The following is a 25,231-nucleotide window of genomic DNA, read 5'->3' as shown; positions in this document are numbered from 1 at the left end:
GAGGTCGGGGGGCTGTTGTGGGGAGGTGGCCTAGAGAATGTGGGGTGAAGCTGCACCCCGCCACGGGGCAGCCCTGGGGCCTGGACCACCCCAGGGCTGTATAACGAGTAAGGTCTCGGCCGTCACGTTGCTCCCCTTCAGGGATCATCCGTGACGATGCAGTGCCATTTGGGTTCCAGCAGCGAGCATCTTACGGGTCACAAACGGATTTTGTGTTTGACGGCGGTTTTGCTCTGTGCAAAATAGTATGAAACTGGATTGTCGAGTTTCTAGTCACTCTAGAAGGCATCTGACGCCTCAGTTACATTTTCACTACCGAAATGACTGAAGGGGGCTTGTCATTTTTGACTGACAGTCGTGTCAGGCCATGGGGTGTGGCAGCTTCTCCAGTATTAGCCCAGCGTACGTAAATACAAAGGGGAGGTAAACGGGGCCTTTAAGAATAATGCCGATATATAAAGGTATCGAGTGTGTTTTCAAAATGTAAAGATTTAGTTGGTTTTGTGCATTGGTGAACCTTGATTCTATTCAGTCAGCATGTACTTAAAAAAACCCTTTTCTGGTAAGGTGAAGTGCTAAGGCTTGGACAATAGGCCCAGGCCAGAGTTGACCTATAGATGAATCCTGTATATTTTATAACTGGTAACCATTGCGCTACTAGGTATTATACTAAGTTATATTATGGGAAAAAGATATATAGCCCTCAGGAGCTAACTGAGATTCAAAAATTGGGGGGCCACTATGGTAAATGGGAAATGGATTCTTCCAGACAATAGGGAAATATTACCTAAAGGATATACTGGAAGGATAATAAATAGATTACACCAAAGCACTCATTGGGGCACTAAGGCTTTGATCATTTCCTAAGACATTTTGGCTGTATTGGAATATATGAAATTGCAAAACAGGTTACTCATGGTTGTTTTAACATGTCAAAAGATTAAGAAAAGAACTGAGAGACAGACTACAGCTGGTGGAAGGAAAACAGCTTATCGATCTTTTGAGAGGATCCAGATGGGTTTCACAGAACTACCGAAAGCTGGGAGATACAAATATTTACTGGTAATGGTGGATCAATTAACTCGCTGGGTAGAAGCCTTTCCTACCACCAGAGCGACTGCTCAATCAGTAGCTAAAATACTACTGGAACAAATTATACCCCGATTTGGAATTGTAAAAACGTTTGATTCGGATCAGGGTTCTCATTTTACATCTAAAATTGTAAAGTTGGTTACAGAAGCTCTGGGCGTTACTTGGGAATATCACACTCCGTGGCATCCACAAAGTTCTGGACAGGTAGAGCGAATGAATCAGACCTTGAAACAACAGTTATCTAAATTAATGATAGAAACCAAATTTTCATGGATTAGATGCTTACCCTTAGCCTTACTTCATATTAGGACAATGCCAAATTCAGAGACAGGCCTCTCACCTTTTGAGATGTTATATGGGATGCCATATTCCCAAGGTATGCCTTTAGGGCATTGTCCTGGTTTAGCCAGGATAGGGTTAAGTTTCCCCAACAGTGGGGGGAAGCTCTAGCTGGGTTATTCATATACCATGCTGATGTCACCTCCGGGCGCCCAAGCGTGGGAAGAATTGGTGAGCGCGTGCGTTTGTGCAGCCGTTCCTCTCGCTGCTGTATCGGTGCATACCTTGCTCTGTTCATTGTTATTACTGTGATTGTTGTTGTTTGTTGTGTTGCTGTTGCACTGTTGTGTTAAACCTCTCCTTATCTCAGCCCCGGGGCTTTGTATTTCACTCCCTTTGTTGGGGAGGGGCAGCGGCCATGTGGTCTCAGACCCCGGCAGGGGCTAAACCTCACAACTTTTGGTGCCCAACGTGGGGCACGAGAGGGCTGAAATAAGGACAAAAGGAGAAGGTGTGTTAGGTGCAATTTTTTCTGTTCTTATTTGTATTATTTGATAAGAAACGTTTGCAGAGCTGACCAATTTGTTTGTGTGGTGGGGCTGGATTAATCCTTATATCCACTGTGTGCTCCTAGTGCTGGTGTCTGTTATCGGTGGAAAATGTGTCAAGGGTCTTGTTTTGCTGTACTGGCTACTGTCTGCTTATAATGGGCTTGTATCACTGCTTGCGGAGGTGAACCGGTACCTGTTTGCTGCCTGGGGTTTTGTTTGGGGTCTCACCCCCTCTGTGGGTGAGCCAGGGGAAGAGATCCTCTCGGTTTTTGAGAGTTTCAGCTATCCCTGGAGCACCTAGGCCAGCGTGCTTGCGGCTCTGTGCTTTCAGAACGTCTGCCAGATCTTGTTTTGGGCCATGTGGTACTTCTCCGACAATAGCACCACCTGGAAACCTGCCCTGAGGGCAGATAGTTATAAATGGCAAGGTGTGTGGGAAAAGATGGGCAGGTGCCTGAGTCAGTGGTCACCCCCAATGCTTTGGGATTTCACTCCTGAACAAATGCAGAGTCCTGATAAACTGGTGAAGTATTTGGAAAAGGTATGCTGCCAATCTGACAAACCCCGGGAGACACAAATCCTTACGACGTGCTGGGGGCTTGCCCATGCCTACCGTGTCATCTTTAATGCTGTTCACTGCCCTCAAGGGGAGAAAGGCCTGCAGGGTCTGAAAGTGAACCTACTGGTACAGAGCTGGGCCAGGGGGACAGGCAGCGCCAGTACGGGTCGCCTCCACCAGCACAGCAGCTGAGCCAGAGGGACAAGCAGTACCAATATCAGTTGCCCCGATACAGGAAACCAAATATACCAAAGAATCCCCTCGCAGTGCACAGGGTGATTATGAACCAGGCCCATCACGAGAGCAGGAGGAAGAGCCGGAGGTAACCATCCGATCCCTATCCCTGAGTGAGTTGCGAGATACGCGGAAGGATTTCAGCCACCTTCCAGGTGAGCAAATTTGCATCTGGTTGCTCCCATGCTGGGATAGTGGAACTGCTGGTTTTGAATTGGAGGGGAGAGAGGGCAAGCAGCTGGGACCTTTAGCCAAGCAGGCTGGTATTGACAAGGCAATAGGGAAACAGGCTCAAACCCTCAGTCTTTGGAGGCGACTCCTGCTCGCTATGAGGGAGAGGTACCCCTACAAGGATGATGCTCTATGTCGGTTGGGCAAGTGGACCGACATGGGGAAAGGCATTCAGAACCTCAGGGAAATGGCTGTGTTTGACACGGTTTGTGGTGATCTGAATGATGAGTGGTCACCAATGGATCCAGATCAGGCCCCTTGCACACAGTTCATGTGGCGGAAGTTCCTGCAAAGTGGACCAGAGGGACATTCCAAAGCATTAGCAGTAGCGTCCTGGTGGCGAGACACCCAGGCTCAAACAGTGGACGAAGTGATTGTCCAGCTCCGGCAATATGAGGGAAATCTCCCTTCCTCCCAACATGCTTTGGTTTCAGCTGTGGAGGAACTGTCTCAGAGGCTCCAAAAAATGGAAGAGGACATGTCCTACATTCTACCAGCACGAGACCGATAGCCAGCAAGTACCGTAAAGGAAAGTTGAACTTTGAAGAGAGTTCAAGCCGGGGCTTCTTGGAGTTGGGTTGCTTGGGAATGCAGCCCAAAGCGGGTGGTAAACTCCATCTAAGGCTAAATACCGACATTGAGTGGGTCTACCACATCCCCTTCCACGCACCAGCCTCTGGGAAGATCGAGCGCTACAATGGACTGTTAAAAACTACATTGAGAGCAATGGGGGGTGGAACCTTCAAACACTGGGACACACATCTGACAAAGGCCACTTGGTTAGTCAACACAAGAGGATCTGCCAATTGAGCTGGCCCGGCTCTGTCAAAACTTCCACGTGTGGTAGACGGGGATAAAGTCCCTGTGGTGCGCATGAGGGATCTGCTGGGAAAAATGGTCTGGGTTAGTCCTGCGCCGGGCAAAGGCAAACCCATCCACGGGATTGCTTTTGCTCAAGGACCTGGGTGCACCTGGTGGGTGATGCAGAAGGATGGAGAGGTCCGATGCGTACCACAAGGGGACTTGAGGTGAAAACACACTGTGAATTATACTGTGCTTTTGTGAATTTTTCTTCGTTATTGCTAATTGCTAAATGGCAGCTGGACGTGTGACGTACATGGTATAGAATAAAGGGGTGGATTATATCCTGGTTTAGCTAGGATAGGGTTAAGTTTCCCCAACAGTGGGGGGAAGCTCTAGCTGGGTTATTCATATACCATGCTGATGTCACCTCCGGGCGCCCAAGCGTGGGAAGAATTGGTGAGCGCGTGCGTTTGTGCAGCCGTTCCTCTCGCTGCTGTATCGGTGCATACCTTGCTCTGTTCATTGTTATTACTGTGATTGTTGTTGTTTGTTGTGTTGCTGTTGCACTGTTGTGTTAAACCTCTCCTTATCTCAGCCCCGGGGCTTTGTATTTCACTCCCTTTGTTGGGGAGGGGCAGCGGCCATGTGGTCTCAGACCCCGGCAGGGACTAAACCACCACAGGCATCCATTAAGAGAAGACGTGGCGATTCAGTAATGTATTAAAACCATTGGAGAAAACCTGAACGAATTAAGAATGAAGGGAATATTAGCCCAGACAACTCCTTTAGGATTTGCAGTACACAAAATAGAACCTGGAGATAAAGTAATGATTAAAACTTGGAAGGAGGAAAGTTTATCTCCTAGATGGGAAGGACCATTCCTGGTGTTGTTGACTATGGAAACAGCTAAGAACTGCTGAAAGAGGCTGGACTCGTATTTCCAGGGTGAAAGGACCAGTCACAGGTGAACCCAATTGGAAGATCGAGTCAGCACCTGGAGATCTGAAGCTTCAAATACAATGGAGTTAAAATAGAACTGGACTTACTGAACCAGACTGAATGACATCAATAGTAGTGAGATCCTGAATCGCCTACATGAACCCTGTGTGTGTATGTATATATGTTAAAAGGTTGTAATATCTATGATTTCGGTTTTAGACTGTTTTGCACAGAAATATAAGTCAGTTTATACAGTTGAACAGAGGAATTAGAAAAAAGGAAAAAGGGAGTTGGAGGAAAGCTGAGGATAAGTCCAAGTGAGGGCAAGACCGGATTGGCCTCCATTTTTGCTGTTAAGAAGATACGAACCCGACCGTTGGCAGCAACCCAATGGGTCCAGGGGTAAACAGAAAAATGTGCCATACCGGACCTCACTATGGTAGCTGGCTTTTTCTCCTCACTGTATATGTTAGCCTCATAATGGCTAAAAAGGGTCAAAATGCTACCAACTCATATGACCCCTTTGAAGATAATGAGTTTGTTCTGTTAGCAAAAACTATAAGTAAAACCTTTAACTTAAGTCACTGCTGGGTTTGTGGGGGACCTTTAGGATTATCAAGCTGGCCGTGGGTCTCTGTACCGCTTTCCCCGTCACAAATTGTAACTAACTACAGTGATGTTAGTAATGCTAGCTGGGAAGATAGTGAAACATGGCCAGTTCAGTTCCCCAACAAAGGTAAATTTTGTCTGAACCGAACTCAGAAAGGAGGGGTTGATGTGGACACTTACACATAAATTAGTTAACAAAGACAGAGGTATTTATATATGGTTGTGGCTTAATGAACAAGGACGCAGCAAAGGATTCGAGGGGTTCTGGTCAGACAAAAACGAAACTGAATATGCCAAGTTAACGAAGAAGCAATTTTTATAATCGAACTTGTGAATGGAAAAATGACACTGGGTCCTGGTATTGTACCATACGGATAAATAATGGAAGTTTTCAGCCCTTTGGGAGATAAAAATACAACTTATTTTGAAACTCCAAGGACTGCAGATGGACCGTTTGCTAAAGGCACCAAAGCCAAAAAGAGCCACTATTGGATATGCGGACATACTGCCTACAAACAATTACCAGCGAACTGGTCAGGAATTTGCTATATAGGGATTATTTGACCTCTATTTTTCCTTCTTCCAGAGGCGGATGGCCCCCAATTAGGAATAAAATTACATGATAAATTAGGAAATAAGAGTGTTGCCCGCAGTAAGCGATCTGTTGATTTCAAAATAGGTGGAACTCAAAAGGGGGGGGGGAAATGAGTGGCCTCCCGAGAAGATAATTGAACACTATGGGCCTGCCTCCTGGAACCCTAATGAACCAATATCAGGGGCAAGAGAACCAATTCATAATTTAAATCGTATAATTAGACTGCAGGCAGTTTTGGAAATTATTACTAATAAAACTGTTAATGCCGTAGATCTTTTAGCTCAACAGGCTCAACAGATGCGCACTGCGATTCTCCAACATTGCATGGTTTTGGACTACCTACTTGCTGAAGAGGGAGGGGTATGTGGAAAGTTGAATGTTTCTAATTGTTGCCTGGAGATAGATGATGTAGGAGAAGTGACCACAGACATCAGACAACTGGCTCATGTCCCTGTCCAAACGTGGAGTGGCTGGAATTGGCGATCCATGGTCCTGGTTACCTGGAGCCCCGTGGGTAAAACAGCTTTTACTTTATCTGTTGTGTGCACTTGCTGCCCTAATGTTTATACCATGTATGATTCCATGTTTTATTAGATTGATTCATTCAGTCGTTCAAGGGATGCAAATCTCGGCAAAACCAATGGATCCTGAATTGGCCAAAGGAGAAAAGGTACACCCACTAATGATAGTTAAAGAAAACAGAACACCCAAATCCCATACAACAAACCCTAGCACGTTTTGAAACCCAAACACGAATCAATTTAATAAAAAGGCGAGGGATTGTGAAGAGTATGGTGGTGATTTGTGTTAAAAAAGTATAATGACTTCAATATGAGGCACAGGTGTGCTGCTGGTATTTTGCAATGTATGTATGTTAAAGGGGGATTTGCCGTGGTCGTCTTGTTAAAATGGTTTGGAGTTTTTTTTCCCCTCAGTAAACACAGACTCACATGGACTGTTGTTGGGCAAGTGGAAAAGTACTGGAGGGACCCCTGTCAGAAGACCCTAGCAACAGCAGAAAGCCCGGGAAAATTTGAGGGGCCCTGCTGCGCTTGTGAAGACTAGGATAGGACTATAAAAGGGAGTGACGCAGCACCATCTAGTGTCCGTCGGTGCGGAGCGGAAACCCCTCCTGCTCCCCGGCGTACCGAGCCTTTTTTTGCTTGTTCTTACTTCAGTAAATTTGTCAAAGTTATTTTCTGGTTCTGCCTCTGCATTTATAACACAGGCGAACTAGGTATCGTGATGGGGATAAGAGAGCGAGTCCGGATCGCAGACGTGACAGAGCTCGCAAGAGAGCCTTAAGTGGTGCCCAGAACAAGCACTGCAAACGTGATCTTTCTAAACTTCCCGAGAGGTGAATAACTTCTTGGCTTCTGATATCATTAAGCATATCGTTCAAGATTTAATTGTTCTCATTGGGTCATCCAATAACGTATTTGTTTTTGAGTTGGAGATATTTCGAGAGAGATGTGTTACAGCTTAAAACAAAAAGCTGTCTCGATAGGGGTGCTAGGATTTTAATTGTTTATTTGATCCTTTGTTTGTAGTACCTGTTCAGAAACCATATCTATAAATGAAAGAGACCATCGTGAACGACGCGATGTTGAAGAACGCAGCAACAAGTACAATCAAGGATGTGCTACTGGGCATCGCAGTAGCAAAGCATCAGGTTGTAGCAGGGCGAGGCCTCACAAAAGGAGATACGACACACCTCACCCTGCCGGTCCTCATCATCCGCAGGTGGGGTGACCCATTTTAACCTAGGTTTATTTTATTTATAAGAAGGTGGATTCTCATCTGGGCAGTAGTAATTGAGTGTGGGAGTTTGGGGAATTCTGTCGAGAGTAGTTTATTCCTTTAGTTAATATTAGTAGGTGATTATTTTTGCTAGGATTTTATTTCCTTCAGTGAAAATGTATAGCTTGTAGGTGTGCTTGTGATACCACAGAACGTAGTTCTGCTCTTTGCTCACTGGGTATATATCTGAGCAGATGAATGAATAATAACCATCAGCTGGAGTACTTGAAATACAGGCATCACTTTCATGCCGTCACAACTTCTATTATGACAAGCGTTTATTTCAGCCCTACTCAAAAATCCAAGCACAAGCTTTTAAACTTGCTTTTGACTAAGTATCACTGCAATAGCAAGGAGGCAATGTCAGATTCTTACTTTTTAAAAAATTTATCTAGTAAGATGTTTAATTATCGCTGAAAAATCTGTAGCATCGGGTATGTGTGATGTCTGCCCGCTAGGAGGGCAGTTTTCCTGATCTTTGTTATATATTTAACTCTTAAAAAAGCTGAAGATGGGATTTATAATTTAAGATCTTCAGCAGAGACAGCCTGAAGTCAATGTATATGCTATTCATGAGTTTAAAAACATGAATTCTTATCAAATAATCACACAAGTGATTTAATCTGCATTACTTAAGATGGGTGTTTTAGTTTGGTCACAAGGCTGGGGTTTTATATATATATATATAAAAAAATACAAAAGTATTAAATCCTTCACTTCCCAAAAAAATACGGTCACTGAAATCCTGAAGTAAGATTCAGTGAACCAATCTTTTAAAAGAAAAAGAAAAACAATTGTGTTGTAATTTTTTGTTGCCTTGCCACTTTGCGTATCTCATCTGAAAATCTGTTCCTTGCCATGTTTTTCTCCTGTAACATAAACTATGTGCCCTGTGAATTTCCGGGGACTGAATTTGAAATTGCTCCTGCCAACTGTTTGTGGCCTGGCACGTATCTGAATGCCTGAATATCTCCCCGCTGAATGAATTTTGTATTCTGACCTGAATTCACTCAGGTTTATTGATTGGCTGGACCATCTTGGTGCCGTTCCAGAAGAGACATCGAAGGAAAAGATCCAGGAGTGTAGAGGAGGATGAGGAGGGTCACCTGATCTGTCAGAGTGGAGACGTACTAAGTGGCAGATGTATAGAACATTCTTCAAACTTTATTAACTTTTCAGATAGATAAGTTCTTTTAGCATAAGATGTGAGGGGGCTTTGCAAGTCTTTTCTTTCTGTCTTGACTTTTTGTGTTTGGGGGTGGGAATTGTTTTTCTTTTCTGTAGAACTTAAATCTATTTCTTTTTTCTTTCCCCCCCTTTTTTTTCCCCCCCAAAAAATAGTAGATGAAGTTAATGAACATACTAGAATGAGATCCCTGTAAATGTGCCTTGAGAGTTGTCCAATAACACCTCTCAAACTAGAGATTTGCAGTTTAAAGCAGCAGTCTAGAATAGCTTCAGTGATAGGACTTAGTGTTTTTGTTGGTTTTACTTTTGTAATTTTTCTTACTGATACTATGACAGAGTGGGTCATGAAGCGCCTTCTGATCGTATCAGGTTTTATCTTTACTTCCTCATCTGCTGCTCTGCGTATTTCTGAAAGGCTGCCGCAGTTCCCAAACCTGAATTGCTGTTAGTACAGCACCGGGAGGTGGGGGGTGTGCAGGACTGTGGTGGGCGAGGCGATGGGTGTGTCCTCTGCAGGTGCCCCCCAGCCTGGTAGAGGTCGGGGGCTGTTGTGGGGAGGTGGCCTAGAGAATGTGGGGTGAAGCTGCACCCCGCCACAGGGCAGCCCTGGGGCCTGGACCACCCCAGGGCTGTATAACGAGTAAGGTCTCGGCCGTCACGTTGCTCCCCTTCAGGGATCATCCGTGACGATGCAGTGCCATTTGGGTTCCAGCAGCGAGCATCTTACGGGTCACAAACGGATTTTGTGTTTGATGGCGGTTTTGCTCTGTGCAAAATAGTATGAAACTGGATTGTCGAGTTTCTAGTCACTCTAGAAGGCATCTGACGCCTCAGTTACATTTTCACTACCGAAATGACTGAAGGGGGCTTGTCGTTTTTGACTGACAGTCATGTCAGGCCATGGGGTGTGGCAGCTTCTCCAGTATTAGCCCAGCGTACGTAAATACAAAGGGGAGGTAAACGGGGCCTTTAAGAATAATGCCGATATATAAAGGTATCGAGTGTGTTTTCAAAATGTAAAGATTTAGTTGGTTTTGTGCATTGGTGAACCTTGATTCTATTCAGTCAGCATGTACTTAAAAAAAAGCCCTTTTCTGATAAGGTTGCCATTGTCATAAACAATGTATATGGTGATAATTACTGAATATTCTTCGTTAAAACTACTCCTTGTTCTAATCACTGTTCAAACCTGTCTTTTCAGGGAAGACAGACATGTAGCTGTGAAAATAGTAAAAAATGTTCATGGGTACTCTGAAGCAGCTCATGAAGAAATAAAAGTACTGCAAGACTTAAAGGCATCGGATCCCGACAGTACACAGTGGGTAGCCAAGGGCGACCGTACTTTGTTTTGGCTTTTAAGATTTCTGTGACGTCGCTTTCTGGAACGTATGACGTATGCATCTCGGCGTTCTACAACTTCTGTTGCAATTCATGGATTTTCCTGCTTTTGCAGTCACTGTGTCCAGATGTTGGAATGGTTTGAGTACCATGGGCATGTCTGCATTGTTTTCGAGCTGCTGGGGCTCAGCACCTATGACTTTATTAAAGAGAATGGCTTCTTGTCATTGAGGCTGGAGCACATTAGACAGATGGCTTATCAGATCTGCAAATCTGTGAACTGTAAGTATGTTTCTTTCTTGCTTTATTTGTTAAATTTTCCTCACAGAATTTGCTAACTGTATGTGTTACCTTGCAGTTTTGCACGTGAACAGGTTGACGCATACAGATCTGAAACCAGAAAATATTTTATTTGTGACGTCTGACTATGTTGAAGAATATAACCCCAAACGGGTAAGTTGCTGTCCTCTTCCCCACCTGCCCCTCAGCTCTGGTCTGGGTTTCTTTGGTCCCTTGCATGCCATCGTGTGTCATTTCAGAAACGCGATGAACGGAGACTGAAAAATACAGACATCAAAGTTGCGGACTTTTGGGAACGCAACGTATGATGACAAGTATCATTGCGCTTTGGTGACTACAAGATACTACAGAGCTCCTGAAGTGATCCTGGGTCAGTAGACATCTGTTAGGCTGATCTTGAGTGTAGGACTTCCTGTATGCTATGGAACTGCCAGAGCTGTGTCATGTATCTCGCTTGAGCTGTGGAAGTGTTTGCAGTCTGATACACATGTGAACCTTCTGCATCTTGTCACAGCACTGGGATGGTCACAGCCATGTGATGTTGGGAGCATAGGATGTATCCTCCTAGAATACTACCTTGGATACACAGTATTTCAGGTAGGTAACTGTGAAACTCCAAAGGATGCAGCATGTATAATGCTCCTCAGCTTGGTGAAAATACGCTCCAGGGAGGTGGGGACTAAGGGGAATGGTCTGTGCCAGAAAGGAAGCTGCATTTCTCTGTAACGCCAAGTGGAAGAGAACAGAAGCTGCAGGCACAAAGGAACTTCCTCAGCAGAAGATTTCTACAAGTTGCTTCCAGTAAACGTTGTGGCAGCAGCTTGATAGGAAGGATCACCCTGTGAACGTTTGTAATGCACAAGCCACTCCAGTAACAGATGAGCTTCCTCTATCACCATCGGCAAATACTACTCCAATACCTGAATTCTGTCATCGTGACAGTATTGCTGACGCTTACGAACAGACAAGAAAGAATAAGGGAGGGGAAAATAAGGGAAAAGAAACTTCAGTACATTGTAACTTACTTCGGGAAACAGATGACTCCAGCCTCTCTTTTTTCCTTAATCTGGAATTAGTTGCAGGGTACAGTCAAGAATGAAGTGTGGTTCTTGATAACTTCCTCTAACGACACACAAAAATGTCTCTCTTGCTTTCCTTCCAGGCCCGTGACAACAGACAGCACCTGGCAATGATGGAGCGGGTACTGGGGCCTTTGCCAGGGCACATGATAGAGAAAACCAGGTCATTACATTTTCTGCGCCTGGACTGTGCTATAGTTTAAGTATTTTCAGATTTGGCTTAATAGCACGTTTTTTAAAAAGTTGAATAAACTCGCATTCCTCTTTTGCTGTACTTAAGAAGCTGGCCACCTATGTGGAATAGTCCCAGATCAGTTCCCAAGAACAAACATGCTGATAAACTTCTAGCGAATCTTTGAATAACAAGCCCCGGTCTGTTTGTTTAAGGAGACGCAGATATTTCCACGGTGCCCGGCTGGACTGGGATGAACACAGTTCCGCTGGAAGATCTGTCTCAAGGCGCTGTAAGCCCCTGAAGGTAAGATGGCAGAGGGAAAAGGCGCTTGGAGAGAGGAGCTTTAAGTACAATTCCAACATCAAAAACCCCCATGTTGTGTTGTTTTCTTCCCGAAGGAATTCATGGCCTGCCACAATTCTGACCACAGGAACCTCTTTGACCTTGTCCAGAAGATGTTGGAGTATGACCCAGCCAAGCGCATTACTCTTGGGGAAGCACTGAAACATCCTTTTTTCTTGCCCTTGAAACGGGAGAAAAGGAAGCTGTCTCCTGTAGCTGAGAAGGCTGATGCAGATGTCACTCCAAAGAGACAAAAAAATATTAATTTATTTATTGCGTGTAGTAGTTATTTTGTAAATGCCCTATTTTGTATTACAGCTTTTTGGCTACTGAAGTTTAATTCCACCGCCGGCATAAAATTTAAGAAAAAGATACCGATGAGCCCGGTTGCATTTTCTTGGTAAAAGTGCAACTGGCCGGAGACTTTTATTTAAACATTTATGGAACAGATCACCCTCTGCTCTCTAAACTAGGCCTCCTAACAGCAAGAAAGTACTATTTTAATCGTTTTCTTCAGCTGCCATCAGAAGAGCAAAAAACCTAGTACTGATTTTTATCCTTTACTGTCACTGATGCTTCCTTTTTGGGTAAGAGAACAGAGACAGCCCTTTGACATAAGTGTAAGGATGGCCTTTATTTGTTTTAAAAAAAGTTACAAAGGAAGGTTACTGTAGTATTGAACAGATTGTGTTGTGATCACCATTTTCTTTTTTAAAATCTTTATCAGGTGTACTCAGGTTACCAGTATTTCAGTTAATGTTTGTTATTAGCTTACAACAGCACAGACTTCACTCTTTTTACCAGATCTGTCTCAAATTATGAGCTGTCCTGAGAATTTATATTAAGAATTCAAAGTTTCAGGGAGCAGACAAACTGTTTGGTTTAACATGTCAAGTGCCAGCACAGAATAATCTCAAAACTTCATGAGGAGGGTGTGGAGTTTAGTCTGCCTTCCTTTCCAGCAGTCACCTGTTCCCAGAGCATGGGGCAGAGTGGGAGGGCCCTGCTGGCACCACCTGGCCACAAGGCAGCCCAACCCCCTGCTGCGCCAGTCCCTGTACACCATAGCAGCTACCCCATGGCAGGTACCGCTTGCTGCCCCTGCACCACCACTGTGAGTAGGACTGGGAGCTCCCGGCAGCAGGGCAGGTGCCTTGCCCAGCAGCTGGGCTAGAAGATTGCTTTCAAGGGCTTGTACAGAGAGCAGGAGGCCTTGGGGAGATGGACAGCCAGCTAGGAACTGAATGAGGGGAGCTGGAGCAAGTGGGATGGACTGAAGCATCACACCGAGTTACCACACAAGCCATGGCCTCTTCACTTCCGAGGCTTTTTACAGTTTAATTTGCAAACAGAACTGCCAGAAATTTCATTCACCATATCATGTCTACTCAAATATAGATAGAAAACCCAAGGGGTAAAATGGATTTCATTGTGGAAGGCCTTAAATTACATTATTACAGTAGAAAATACAGGAGGTAGAATATAACTGAAAGGACAAATGCAGGTTAGAGTAAAATCTAGAATAGCTCGTGTAAGCTACTTAAAACATGGTTTTAAAAACTAAACCCAGTATTTCAATAACTATAGAAAACAGTTAAAATAAATTGCCATGAGAGCCCTTATATCATGCTTGATACAGGGAGGTAGGATGTAAGAATCAGGACACATGAGACATGACACTTATCTACAGCTCCTGTTTGCTTTACTGAGGACAGGGGTTTACAGGTCAGTCACCCTCTTCAGCTTCCGACTCCGACTCTGGAACAGAGAGACCTCGTCACTAGGCTGCCAGCGGGGCAGACCCCTGCTGCTGCCCCCCACCATGCATAACAGCTGCTACTGGATGCCTGGGGGCTCACTGGCAAGCTTTTCTATGCAGTACCAGGTGGGGGGGGGGACACTTAAGTCTCAAGGGCAATGAACACCCCCCCACCCCAAAATGAAGCACTAGTGCACTAAGCTTCCCAAAATGAACCAGCTCAACATGTGAGCTAAGCTGCTGGTTACCTTCTTCAGCATTCTTGAGCCATTCCACAAATTTTTTCATTTGCTCCAGAAAAACACTCTTCCCTTTTGCAAGATGTGCATCTTTATACCACTTCAGGATAGGTTCTTCACTCAGCACTTCAGCTGTAAGATGTGCAAGAGCAGCATTAACTGAATGCCAGCTGTCGAGAAGCCCTGACCAGCAGCCTTTGCTTCCTCCCTGGAAGCAGCACAACCCACCCTCCTGCCCGGGGCCTCTTCAGAATTCCAAGAACCACCCATTTCAGATTGGCTGCTGAGGGTTTCCTGAGCACTGCACCTGGGAGCTGCACTTTCACTGACAGTCTCACATACTTTGTAGCTATCTGGGATGACGCACCAAGGAAAGCTTCAGGTCAACAGCTCAGAACAGCTGCAAATTCTTTAAAGCCGGAAGTACCTCACAGGAAGTGCTTAACTGTTTTTTAAGTTTTACAAGTACAATATAATCTTCAGTTTAACCACAAGTTTTCTTCTGTTGCCATGGTGTTCCCACAGGTGCAGAGCATGTTTTTCAGTAACACCTTTTAACAGCCATTAACAGAGAGCCTAGAGCACCCCACAACACCTTGGTGGTCTCAATCTCTGGCTGTTCAGTCATTCAGACAGAGAACTAAGAATACACTATAATCTATCCCTACCTTAAAAGGGCCAAAGAGCCTTAAAATCTAAATTTAGCTTTGATCTACCACAACTCTTAGAATCTAGTAGACAGGCAGCATCCTTGCCTAGAGGAATGCTTCCCCACATGCCAAGGATGGCCACATCCGCCTTTGCATTTTACTGCTCCATCTTTGCAAACAGAAGTAGACAATTCTTCAGCTTATGAAGTGCAATGCTGTAGCACTGATCTTCCCTAAAGGTCTTATCAGGACTGAAGCATTCTGCAAATACCAGCTTTAAAAAAAAAATCCCAACCCAAACCCAAACTTCCTCAAACCCCCCCACACCCCCAGAACTACAACCCCACCGAAGTTACCTTTATAGAAGAGCACCACTATTTTCTGGAAGGCCTTCATGAAGTGAATGTTGTCATAACAATACTCCTGAATCTTCAACAGAAGAGTCAGCTCTGACTGACCTTGGGTAGTAAAGGCAGCAAGTAGAGGGCTGTATTGCTGTAACAGGAACAACCAATTGGCACATGCAGAGCACGTCACATTTACTGCCTGACTAGGCTGGTTTCACAGTTTCTATCAACCACTGCTTAGAAATTTGCAACTCCCACCCCAGAGTGCTTCTGCAGAAGTCACACTGCTTTTGCCTCAGTAACTCAGACTATAATACAACTGTTACAAGGGGACAGATTCCCTGTGTTAGGGGGGCTGTACGTTTTAACTCATTTAAAAGGGAGCTGGAGACAGAGGGAAGCACCCTACTCAAGGGGTGCAAAAGTCCACACTTTTACCTTCAAATGCTTAATGGCTTGCTCTGCTACCAGCTCCTCCTTTTTGTTCCATTCCACCGTGCTCATTACACTTGACCAGATTATGGCTACCACAGTCTGTTCTGAGATGTTGTTTTTCTTCATCTCTTCCTTCACATACAAGATTATCTGCCAGTTAGAATAAGACAGTCAGCACACAGGCCACATAGTACACTAAACTAAACTTTCTGTTCTAAAAGTAACCTGGAAACCTTCAGAACCACAAATCACCCCCTTGATCATACAGCAGGATTCAGGACATTAAGGAAAGACAATGAAGCGAATACCAAAACACGCTGGTCCTAATTTTAATCCTAACAAGAGCTAAGTGTTTAAGTTCAGTATTTAATTAGGCATATATCTTCTTCAGATTAGTATTAAATGCTACTGTATTTCACATAGTTTGAGCTAAGCTCCTACAGAAAAAAGAAAGAAAAAAAAGCGCACCTCCACCTTGTCTACAGACAAATACTTACATCCTTGAACGGATCTCCCCGTGACATCTGCTCCTGAAGCTCTTTCTGCAGCTCCTTCCGAGCTCCTATGGTTTGCTGGTTCCGAACATACTCAGAAAGTTCTTTTAGTCCTGCTTCAGTGAAGTACTTGGAGAAGTGTTCAACACTTTGTTTGTTGGCTGGGAAGAGTTCCTGAGAACAAAGTTTACAACAACTCTTTCACAAAAGAAACATGTGTTGAACACTTTGCTGGTAAATACTATTTACTAAACTGGCTTAAGTAGTAAATCAGTAATTTCAGTGGTACTCACCATCAGCCTGTTATCCATGTTTACTTTACGAAGACTGACAGCCACTGCATTAATATCTTTCTCATTTATCCATGATTTGAACAGCTTGACTGCAAAAGCTGCAGAAACACCTGTGCAACAGGAACAGTACTACTGTTACTGAAATTCAAAGCAGAGGGAATCACAAGGCCAGAGAGTACAGGGCACTGAGTTTGTCAGACCCCTGCTCAAAGCAGCAGCTGTGCTCAGAGGCAGCCCTAGCAGTGGCTGCAGTACCTCTGCCTGAGGAGGCTGCAGCCTCCAGCATGTTGGACTTTTCTTACCACTCAGCATCACAAAGGCTTCCCTGTACTAAACTCAACTCTCTTTGCTGCAGTTTAGGAAGGAGCCTAAAGACGACACACCTTCTGCGTCCAGAAAGGTCCCTCTCCAAAACACAGTGCTGCCTTGCTGGGCAACACTAGCGACAGCAGCCCCCAGTGTTGTGCAGGGAAGTTCCACACAGCTTTCCGAAAAGACTAGTCTTCTAACGACCTTCCAGGTTGTGAGACAGCATGTTTACCTTTGCTAATTTGGTAGTAAACCTACCACCAGATGAAGCTAGTGAGCTGCTAGGATGTACTGTCATCGCAATTTCCACCTACTTGTCATGGTTCTGTCCCCCACCATCCTTCCCTAAAGGAGGAGTTGGACAACACTCACCTTCTTTAACCAAGTTCTCATTGTAAAGACTGTTGAGAATTGATGCATTAAGTGTCCCGTTGGCTAGCAGAATACCCGTCAACATGGCCAGTTTGTTCCGCTCAGACTCTGAGAACCCTTTCAGGAACAGCAGCAACTGCAAGAGGAAGTAAGGAGAGTTGCCATAGAACTACCATCTCTCAGGAAACTCTGGCTACTGCCGCCATGTTGGACACTTTTGTTTCAATCAAGCTATTCAACTAGCAGAAGCGCCAGTTCACTGGTAGTCTTCTCCCCTAGTCATACAAGCTAGCCGTTCTTCTATTAACAACTTCAAGTGTTGTACTTTAATAATCCATTATAGAACTCTTCTTGTGTACAGTAGTTAACTAGCATAATGAGAAGGTTTATTTGTCTACTGATAAGGACCTACGCTCCATACCTTTTTGACTTCATCTTCAAAGCCTTTCTCCAGGTACTTGTAACGCCTGATTAGCTTGTTGAAAACCTAAAGAGATACAGAGATTATTATTTTTTGCTCTGTACTATCATTTAATTAGTTTAAAAATATCACATTCAGTAAAGTTGGTCTGAACTCCTTAGAGCACTTTTAGCTTAGAACAGTGCTACTCTACCTCTTCCAGTACATTTCTTAAAGCCATGCATTAATTTCTACCTAAGCTTTCAACTAAACAAACATTTCACTTTTGACCACTAAACAGTTTAAGTTAAATTGTACTCATTTCAACACTAACCTGAGCAAATGCTTGCATGGTTTCTAGGTCTTCCTGTGCTGCAAATACACAGACGTTTGTACGTGTCATGTCATCTGCCAGGGTACCACCTGGGGCTAAAGAAGGATTTCAGCATTAGTGGTACTGCTCCCCAGTGGGAGTACTGAATAGTCTCCACAATAAGAATTCCAACACCCATAACATGCAACGCATTGTCCTTTCATGATGAACTGAATGACAGGATCACTGAAGACACCCCTACATTTCCATCTGCTCCACTGCTGTAGTGGAACTTCAAAATCAGTAGCTTCGATATAAACATTTAAATATTCTGACTCCCTACTGCTAACTGGATTGGCAATACATCTTGTTTACATGTGGGTAAATTCACCGGACCTCCTCTTCCCTGAAAGGAAGCCACTGAAGCTGCTTAATCCTAGCAAGTGTCTTTTTAATGTCTGCTGCAATAGTGCTGCTTTGTAAGGGTCTTGTAAATAACAGAGTGAGTAGCAACAGGAGATGGAACATGATGCACATTCAAAATTCAGTGTCCCAGAAAGGAGCCTGAAACTTTAGTCTTGAAAGGCACTTCAGCTTTTTAGCTGCTAATTAGAAGATGCTTCTTCACCATCCCTCTTCAGTTTAATACAGGCATTTGATTGGTAGCCAGGCTGCTTCACTAACTACAGTGAATTCAAGTCACCAACTCCAGTGCCAAAATACCTCATCACTGATTTCTACGCCATCTTACATATAAGGGGAGATCCTTTTGTTATGGATTAGTCAGAAACATAACTTGAAGACACAGATAAGCATTAATGATAATAATATTAAAAGGTGGTAAGGCAACAGGATGCCAGTTTTTATTTTGGCTTTGTCTGGCTAAAGATCAAAGCTACTCTAATTACCTACTTGTTCTAGAGAGGGAGTTGAGTAAAGGACCCCTGTATTAATGTCACGATGCATTTTTCCCTTCCCTCTCAGCCTCATTCCTAGAAGGAACACTTCCTAACACAGTATGCACTGGTTAAGACTCTTGAATGTAAACCCGCAGATTGTAACAATTTGTAACAGTCACCTAGCAATGCTCCATGTGGCAGACAAGTTTACTTACTCACACTACCAGCTCTTGTAACATCAGCAAAAGAGCCTCTTGCCCAAAGGAAGATCACAGTAACTTCAGTCTACAAAACACTGTTCCAATACACAGCTCAGACAGGCAGGCACATGAAGTTAAGCCATTTTGCAAGCCTTGCTTTTCAGCGTTTGAGCGAGTCACCTGACATTTCTGCAGTACCACTGTGAAGACCTCCTCAACATGCAACAGATGCATCCTCCCAAACCAGCCACCCCCACTGCAGAACTGCCATGCAGAGTCTGACAGTGGCCCAGAATCAGGTATTTCCTCTCCCTATGCATTTAAGTCCTTTGAATTCTGTTTCTGTAACATTACAGAAAATCTTCTGCAACTGCCAAATTTCTCATTTAAGTCCTGCCCCCCAACTATTGCATAACAAATGCTAAAATCTGAGACAGACCTTTTCCAGTTTAGGTAGACAACATAAAAGGTCCTCTTCACAGCCTCTATTTTAAATGGGTCCCTGCCATCTGAACCCTTTCTCACTAAACTGTATTTAGTCAAGTAGGAAATGTAAAGTCAAAATCTAGAAGTACCACTTTTTTTACTACTTTCCAACCTCATTTAGCTTCATTTACTTCTTCACCTGGCTGCTGAGGATCTGTTCCACTCTTTGCTCTTTACACACAGTGTACACGAGTTTACAAGACTTTGTCATCACATCTCAACTTCCTCAGCTCCCTGTGTTTTCTGCTGACTCAACCACCCTCTCAGTTCTTACTCCCTGACATTTGCTAGAGCCCATGACCTCCCTGTTGTCGACAACAAGGGATTTGTAATAGCATTTCCAAGACTAAGCACATCAGATCCTTCTGTAAACAATATTACTTTCCGTAATAACAGGGCGGGGTGCACAAAGCACAGGTTCATACCAGAATCTTTCAGACTAACTCCGTTGGTCTTGTGACCACAGACCACACACCTGAAACAAGCATTCATGCATCTCATCAGCAGAAGTGAACTTGACTACAAAGTCAAGATCCACTCCTGGTTAAAAAAAAAAACAAACCCAAAACACAACATATTTTCCCTTAATCCAAGTCTGTACAATCCACACTTTGAAGAATGCAAACCGACTCAAGCAAAACTGTGGTAGGGTATACAGAGTATTTCTACAGTAATTTGATTGCTCAGTCAATCACTAAGATAGTTTTACTACACATAACTTAAACCCTGTTCTACACACTCAGTGGGCTCTTTTGCAGAGTTTTTACACTGAAAGAAAACAGTGAGCTTTTGTAGAGTCAAGTGACTAAAGGCTGACAGCAGCCCTACTAAAGGGACTTACCCAGCATTCCACCAGCCACCAGGATGTCAAAAAGTGTTTCTGCATAGCGGCGATAGTCAAGTTTTGCACCAGACGCATCAAGAAACTTTGCTACTGCCTCCAAGTCAGTGCCAGTTTCGGTTAAACCTTGAATAATACAGTCCTGGAACTGAGTAGGGTCAAACCTCTCTTTTTCATCTGTAAAAACAAAGCATTGAAATAAAGTTGCCACACACAGCTGTTTGGTTTTTAAAGTTTGTCATTTCAATCTTATTTTAAAAAACCCCAAACCAAACTTGCACTGACAAGCCTGACAACTGGTACTAACTAGCACAAATAGAGACTTAACAGTGTAGCCTAAAATGAATTTCAATGGCCAATACAGCAGTAAGAAGTTCTACTGCTTTCACTCCCCTATTCAGTCAAGGCTGGGGGAAAGGCTATGAAAAGCGAAAACATTCCTTAGTTACCTCCGATTGAATTCTTACTGTACTTTCACTCAGAACAGTTCTTTATGATGATCATTAGTTGGCTCTAATAAAGCCCATCTGACTTTTCAGTTTAATTCTTACACCCCTGTTCACATCTTAGATCACTCTTTCCCTCCAAAACCAGAGGCTTATCTACATCTTGGAAGGCAATTCAAAATACGCACCCCTACAGTTTTGTGCATTTGACTCTATTACTCCTGTTCCATTTAAGGCCTTTGAGCCTCTCACTGTTTTCAACAAAATAACTGAAAAGCTGCATACTATTATCACATTCGAGCCAACTGACAGTACTTGCTTTTTGGCTATGAAGACCATCTCCTCCTCTTAATATGGAGTTAAATGAGTCTGAAGCAATTGCTTTTCCTCAAGTGCCTGGGGGAAATGTAGAAATCTGAGCTAACTGCTTAGTCTTAAACAAACATGAAATGATGGACTGTAATTAAAGATCCATTTAGCATCCTTTGTTGTTGTTAAAGCAAAACACACGCTTCTTCACATTGGAGATACATCAGTTGATCACAGCCTTGTTTTCACTATAGGTAGGGCATAGTTCACATGCAACAAAACCACTCATGTAACTAACAGTAGCCTTAAATGGAAGAGGGTCTTCAACTTCACTCATCTCAATTTGTCCTTAGATTATGCAAACCATGAGAGGAAAAGCTTCCAAAGAAACAGAACTCAGCTGCAGATCTTACTTTGAGTGTTGTCTACAACAGCTTAGCCAGTTTTGTTAGCAGCTGTTAGCAACCCTTCTGTAAGGGGCATACTAGTGTCCTCATATTCAATGCAAGTATCAAGACGTTGGTAACACTTGGGTAGAAGTCTAGAAATACTGGATCGGTTATCCCCAGGACAGATTCATGAAGCTCGTTGTTACCGCAGAGTTGCTTGGAAGCCAAACTATGGTTAAATGCTTAAAAACAGACAAAACCCCAGGACACTAGCATTTCATCTGCTGGACAGACTAAACCCAACTCTCACTTCAACAGTTTCTCAACGTGCTTTAACACTGAAATCGGTTCTGTAAATCAACACGTACTTCTGTACAACTTAATTACTAGTTCAGTATGTACAGCATCCTTAATGCTGTCAGTTTGAGCTGGAACACTACTAGTATATTAGTAAAACACTACTAAACAGCAACTCTAAGAGCTGTCCCCATTTCCTCTTCAGGAGTAGAAAACCACCACCAAAATACTAAATTACTCATCACACCATTTCAGTCATTAGCTCTTCTTATGGGAGTAACTGTGCACATACAGAAACAGGCCCTTGCACATCCCACACTTTGGGTTTTTGGTTGGTTGGGGTGGGTGGTTTGTGGGGTTTTGTTTGTTTTCTAGGGTTAGCTTAATTTAAATCACATTCTTATAGCGCTAAGGGGACAATGTAACTTTTATCCAGTGGCTAACACCGAAATTCCTATTAGGTTAGATGACACTTAGATGTAGGTATTGATCTGCAATAAGCCTGTGTTGGAGGTCCCCTGTAACTCAGGGGTACTAGATACTTCTGCTTTCAGGCTAAACACACTCAGTACAGTTCTAGAATGACTGCCTCTTAAGCCAAGGTTATCACAGTAAATTCAGCTACAGTTCTTACTGCCAAATATTTTGTCTTAGTGCAGAGAATATTCTAGCACCCAGAGTTAGCCTCAAGACATTGTATTTAGCGTGGTCTCGTTTAGAAGATGAATGAGAAGTGCATAAAGGCACTGGGTTGTTTACTGACCAAAACGGAGTTTTAACTGGGGGCCACACACACGGCGCTGACAGCGGGCAGGGGCAAGATGCACACTGCGGACCACTTACCTCTTTTTCTAGTTTTAAAACGCTGGCCTGATAGCGTCGGCTTCTGCGGCTTTTGATTATTCATAAAAGACACCCTGCAAGGAAGCAGGAACACGCCTCAGGACGCCGGCTGCGGAGCCTGCCCGTCCCGCCGGCCCCCGTCCTGCGCGCCCCGCTGCCGGAGGGCGCCCCGCCAGCTCCCCGCCCGGCCTCTCCCCCTCGGTGGCCGCTCCTCCTTCCCTGCCCTTCCCCGGCCTCCATTTTCCCCGCGGCACAGGGCCGCTAGCAGGGAGGCGCCGGCCCCCGCCCCGGCTACCCGGCACGCCCCGGGCCTCCCCCGGCGGCAGCGGCAGCACCAGGGCGTTGGCGAGACCTGCGCGGAGCCGGGCCCTGCGCCTCGCCCCGCTTTGTTGCGGCCGCGCTCCGGCGCCCGTGTGGGGGAAGATGGAGAGCGAGGCCCTCCCCTCCTCCGCCTCCATCCGAGCGCGGCGCGACCGTCACGGCCCGGCCAGGCCTGGGCTGAGGGCAGCCGTCCCCATCGGGCCGCGCCGCCCCCCGGCAGCGCCCGGCGGCCACCCCCCGCCTCGGCCCATCTCCTCACCGACTTTAAGGCAGAGAGAAAACGCCCAAGCGGCCCGGAGCGGAGACGGGCGCGAGCAGGGACGAGCGGCGGCGGACAGAGCTCTCCCGGCGGAACCAACGCGAGAGGAAGAGAGGAAGGGAGGGGAGGGGCGGGGAGAGGAGGGCCGCGCCGCGCCCCGCCCGGGGCGGACCATCCCGCTCCACCAGGGGGCCGGGAGGGGAAAGGGCCGGGGAAGAGAACCGGGCTTCCCCGGGGCCGGCCCTGCGCTGGGGACCCACCGCAACCTGGCGGCCCCGGCCCGAGGGGCGCCCCCTTCCCCGCCAGCGGGGCTGCCCATCCGATCCCCCCACACCCCGCCCGGCAGTGAGCGCGCCCGCGCCCTCGTGACTTGCCGCCACACGCAAGTACCCGCCTAGTGCCCCCCCGCAGCGCCCGGCCGTGCGCGCGCATCAACCCGTCGCGGGGACCGCGGCGCCCCCTGGCGGCACGAGGAGCCGCCCGCGGGGGTAGGGCTGGCTCCGGGGCGGCCCTCGCGGGGAGTGCAGGCCCAGGCCCAGGCCCAGGCCCAGGCCGGGGGTGCTGCGGCCTGGCCCGCTGCGGGCTCCGAGGGGAGCGGCCCGCGGGGCAGAGCCGGGCAGGGAGGGGCGGGAGCGAGCCCTGCTGTACAGCGGATTTCGGCAGCCCGCTGTGTGCACCGGGGAGCCGCGGGCTGCTGGCAGCGGGGAAAGGCCTGCGGTGAGCAGGGCCCGCTCCCCCGGGGAAGGCGGTGTCCGCCTCCGAGCGTGACTCCTCGCTGATGTCAGCCGGGTCCCTCCTCGGGGTCGGGGTCAGGCCTTCCTGGGAAGCGTCCCAACAACAGATGAGTACAAACAAGATAACAGAACAGAGGCTGTTCTGGAACAGCAGGAAGTTTCCACAAAACTGTCCAAAACCAGCCCACTAGATCAACCCCGCTCGGGCAGCAGCTCGCCTGGCGGAGAGGGGAGCAGCGACCCGAGCAGTGATTGCTCCCTGGGTCTGCCCTCAGAGGTTCAGCAGTTCGATAATAAGCAGATTTCCAGTCGAAGTGATGTTTATTTGCCTGCAAAACGTGCAAAGGTTGATGCTTGCCAGCACTGTGACAGTTGTGTTTCATAAATTTGACTGCAATAACACACAGTCCATTTCCCAAGCTGCTCAAAAAAACCTACGTAATTTGGTTTTGTCTTTTCCAAGGTAGTCGTTAAACACTCAATAGCGTATTGATTGGAGGTGTAAAAATGGGAAGCCTGTGTGACCAGAACAGCAGTAAGTAGAGCTAATGGGGTACCAGTGTTTTAGTTCAGATGATTAGGAAGACAACCTCAGAAGTACCCAGGTTGCAAACTAGGCCCCATCAACATCAAAGGGAGTTTGCCTTTGGCTTCAATATTTTAAGATTTCACTCCTAATCTTAGAATTATTTGTTCAGCAGAAACATGGCATTTGAAGGGGAAAATACCAATCAATATATTAAATTATTTTCTGTTCATTGGATTATTTATCAAGAGCTGTAAGGCTTCCTACCTAGGTAAACTTGTGTTTTAGAAGGGCTGATGTCTCAATTGATTGAACTTAGTAAAATCAGACTTGCAAAAAAAGCTTTAGACAAAGCTTATGTCAAGCCATTTCTCTTATTCATTTAAGTACAGAGTAACTGTCAGAAAATCTGCTATCCCAGATCCTGGTCTCACTTTCAAATTGATTAGGTATTGCAGTTTCAGATTTGACAAGCTGTTTCACAGAATCACAGAATCATCTAGGTTGGAAAGGACCTTGAAGATCATCCAGTCCAACCATTAACCCAACATTGACAGTTCCCAACTACACCATATCCCTCAGCGCTATCTCAACCTGACTCTTAAACACCTCCAGGGATGGGGACTCCACCACCTCCCTGGGCAGCCCATTCCTAACAATCCGTTCTGTAAAGAAATACTTCCTAATATCCAGTCTAAACCTTCCCTGGCATATGGTTTCATACAATTTACTTGATGTGTGTGTCAGAGGGATTGGAAACATTAATTATTAGTATGTTAAATTTATGCCCAGAATTTCTGTTCTTTGTTAGCATCTTGATTAGCATTCGTGTTAGGTTCTGTACAAACATATATATATATAAAAAGAGCACTCTATTCCAAAAGGCACATTTGACTGTGTTTTCATTTGTGCATTCCTCCAAATAAACCTGTCTCTCAGTAGCTGTCAGAGCTTC

At 45.5% G+C, this 25,231-nt stretch overlaps 2 protein-coding genes across 2 annotated transcripts; one reads left to right on the top strand and one right to left on the bottom strand.

Annotated features, from left to right (window-relative positions):
• Positions 1-1,498: 1,498 nt before the first annotated feature.
• On the top strand, positions 1,499-12,519 carry LOC141945553 (dual specificity protein kinase CLK1-like). Its single transcript, XM_074873967.1, is given in 13 exon segments — positions 1,499-6,407; positions 6,488-6,563; positions 7,122-7,250; positions 7,444-7,636; positions 10,083-10,199; positions 10,335-10,501; positions 10,578-10,672; positions 10,759-10,806; positions 10,808-10,889; positions 11,034-11,116; positions 11,682-11,761; positions 11,986-12,076; positions 12,172-12,519. Coding segments are annotated over 10 exon segments (1,278 nt in total). The 5' UTR covers positions 1,499-6,407; positions 6,488-6,563; positions 7,122-7,250; positions 7,444-7,469.
• A 211-nt stretch (positions 12,520-12,730) lies between these two features.
• BZW1 (basic leucine zipper and W2 domains 1) lies at positions 12,731-23,171 on the bottom strand. Its single transcript, XM_074872817.1, has 12 exons — positions 23,017-23,171; positions 22,437-22,510; positions 20,153-20,329; positions 17,748-17,842; positions 17,435-17,500; positions 17,014-17,149; positions 16,333-16,442; positions 16,043-16,213; positions 15,549-15,695; positions 15,120-15,258; positions 14,123-14,245; positions 12,731-13,873 (listed from the first exon to the last, which is right to left on the bottom strand). Exons 2-12 carry the CDS (start codon positions 22,498-22,500, stop codon positions 13,842-13,844), a joined length of 1,260 nt encoding a protein of 419 aa, XP_074728918.1. The 5' UTR covers positions 22,501-22,510; positions 23,017-23,171; the 3' UTR covers positions 12,731-13,841.
• Positions 23,172-25,231: the final 2,060 nt, after the last annotated feature.

Source organism: Strix uralensis, chromosome 6, assembly GCF_047716275.1.
Source record: "Strix uralensis isolate ZFMK-TIS-50842 chromosome 6, bStrUra1, whole genome shotgun sequence".
NCBI lineage: Eukaryota > Metazoa > Chordata > Aves > Strigiformes > Strigidae > Strix > Strix uralensis.
This window is presented reverse-complemented; position numbering and strand designations above follow the sequence as displayed.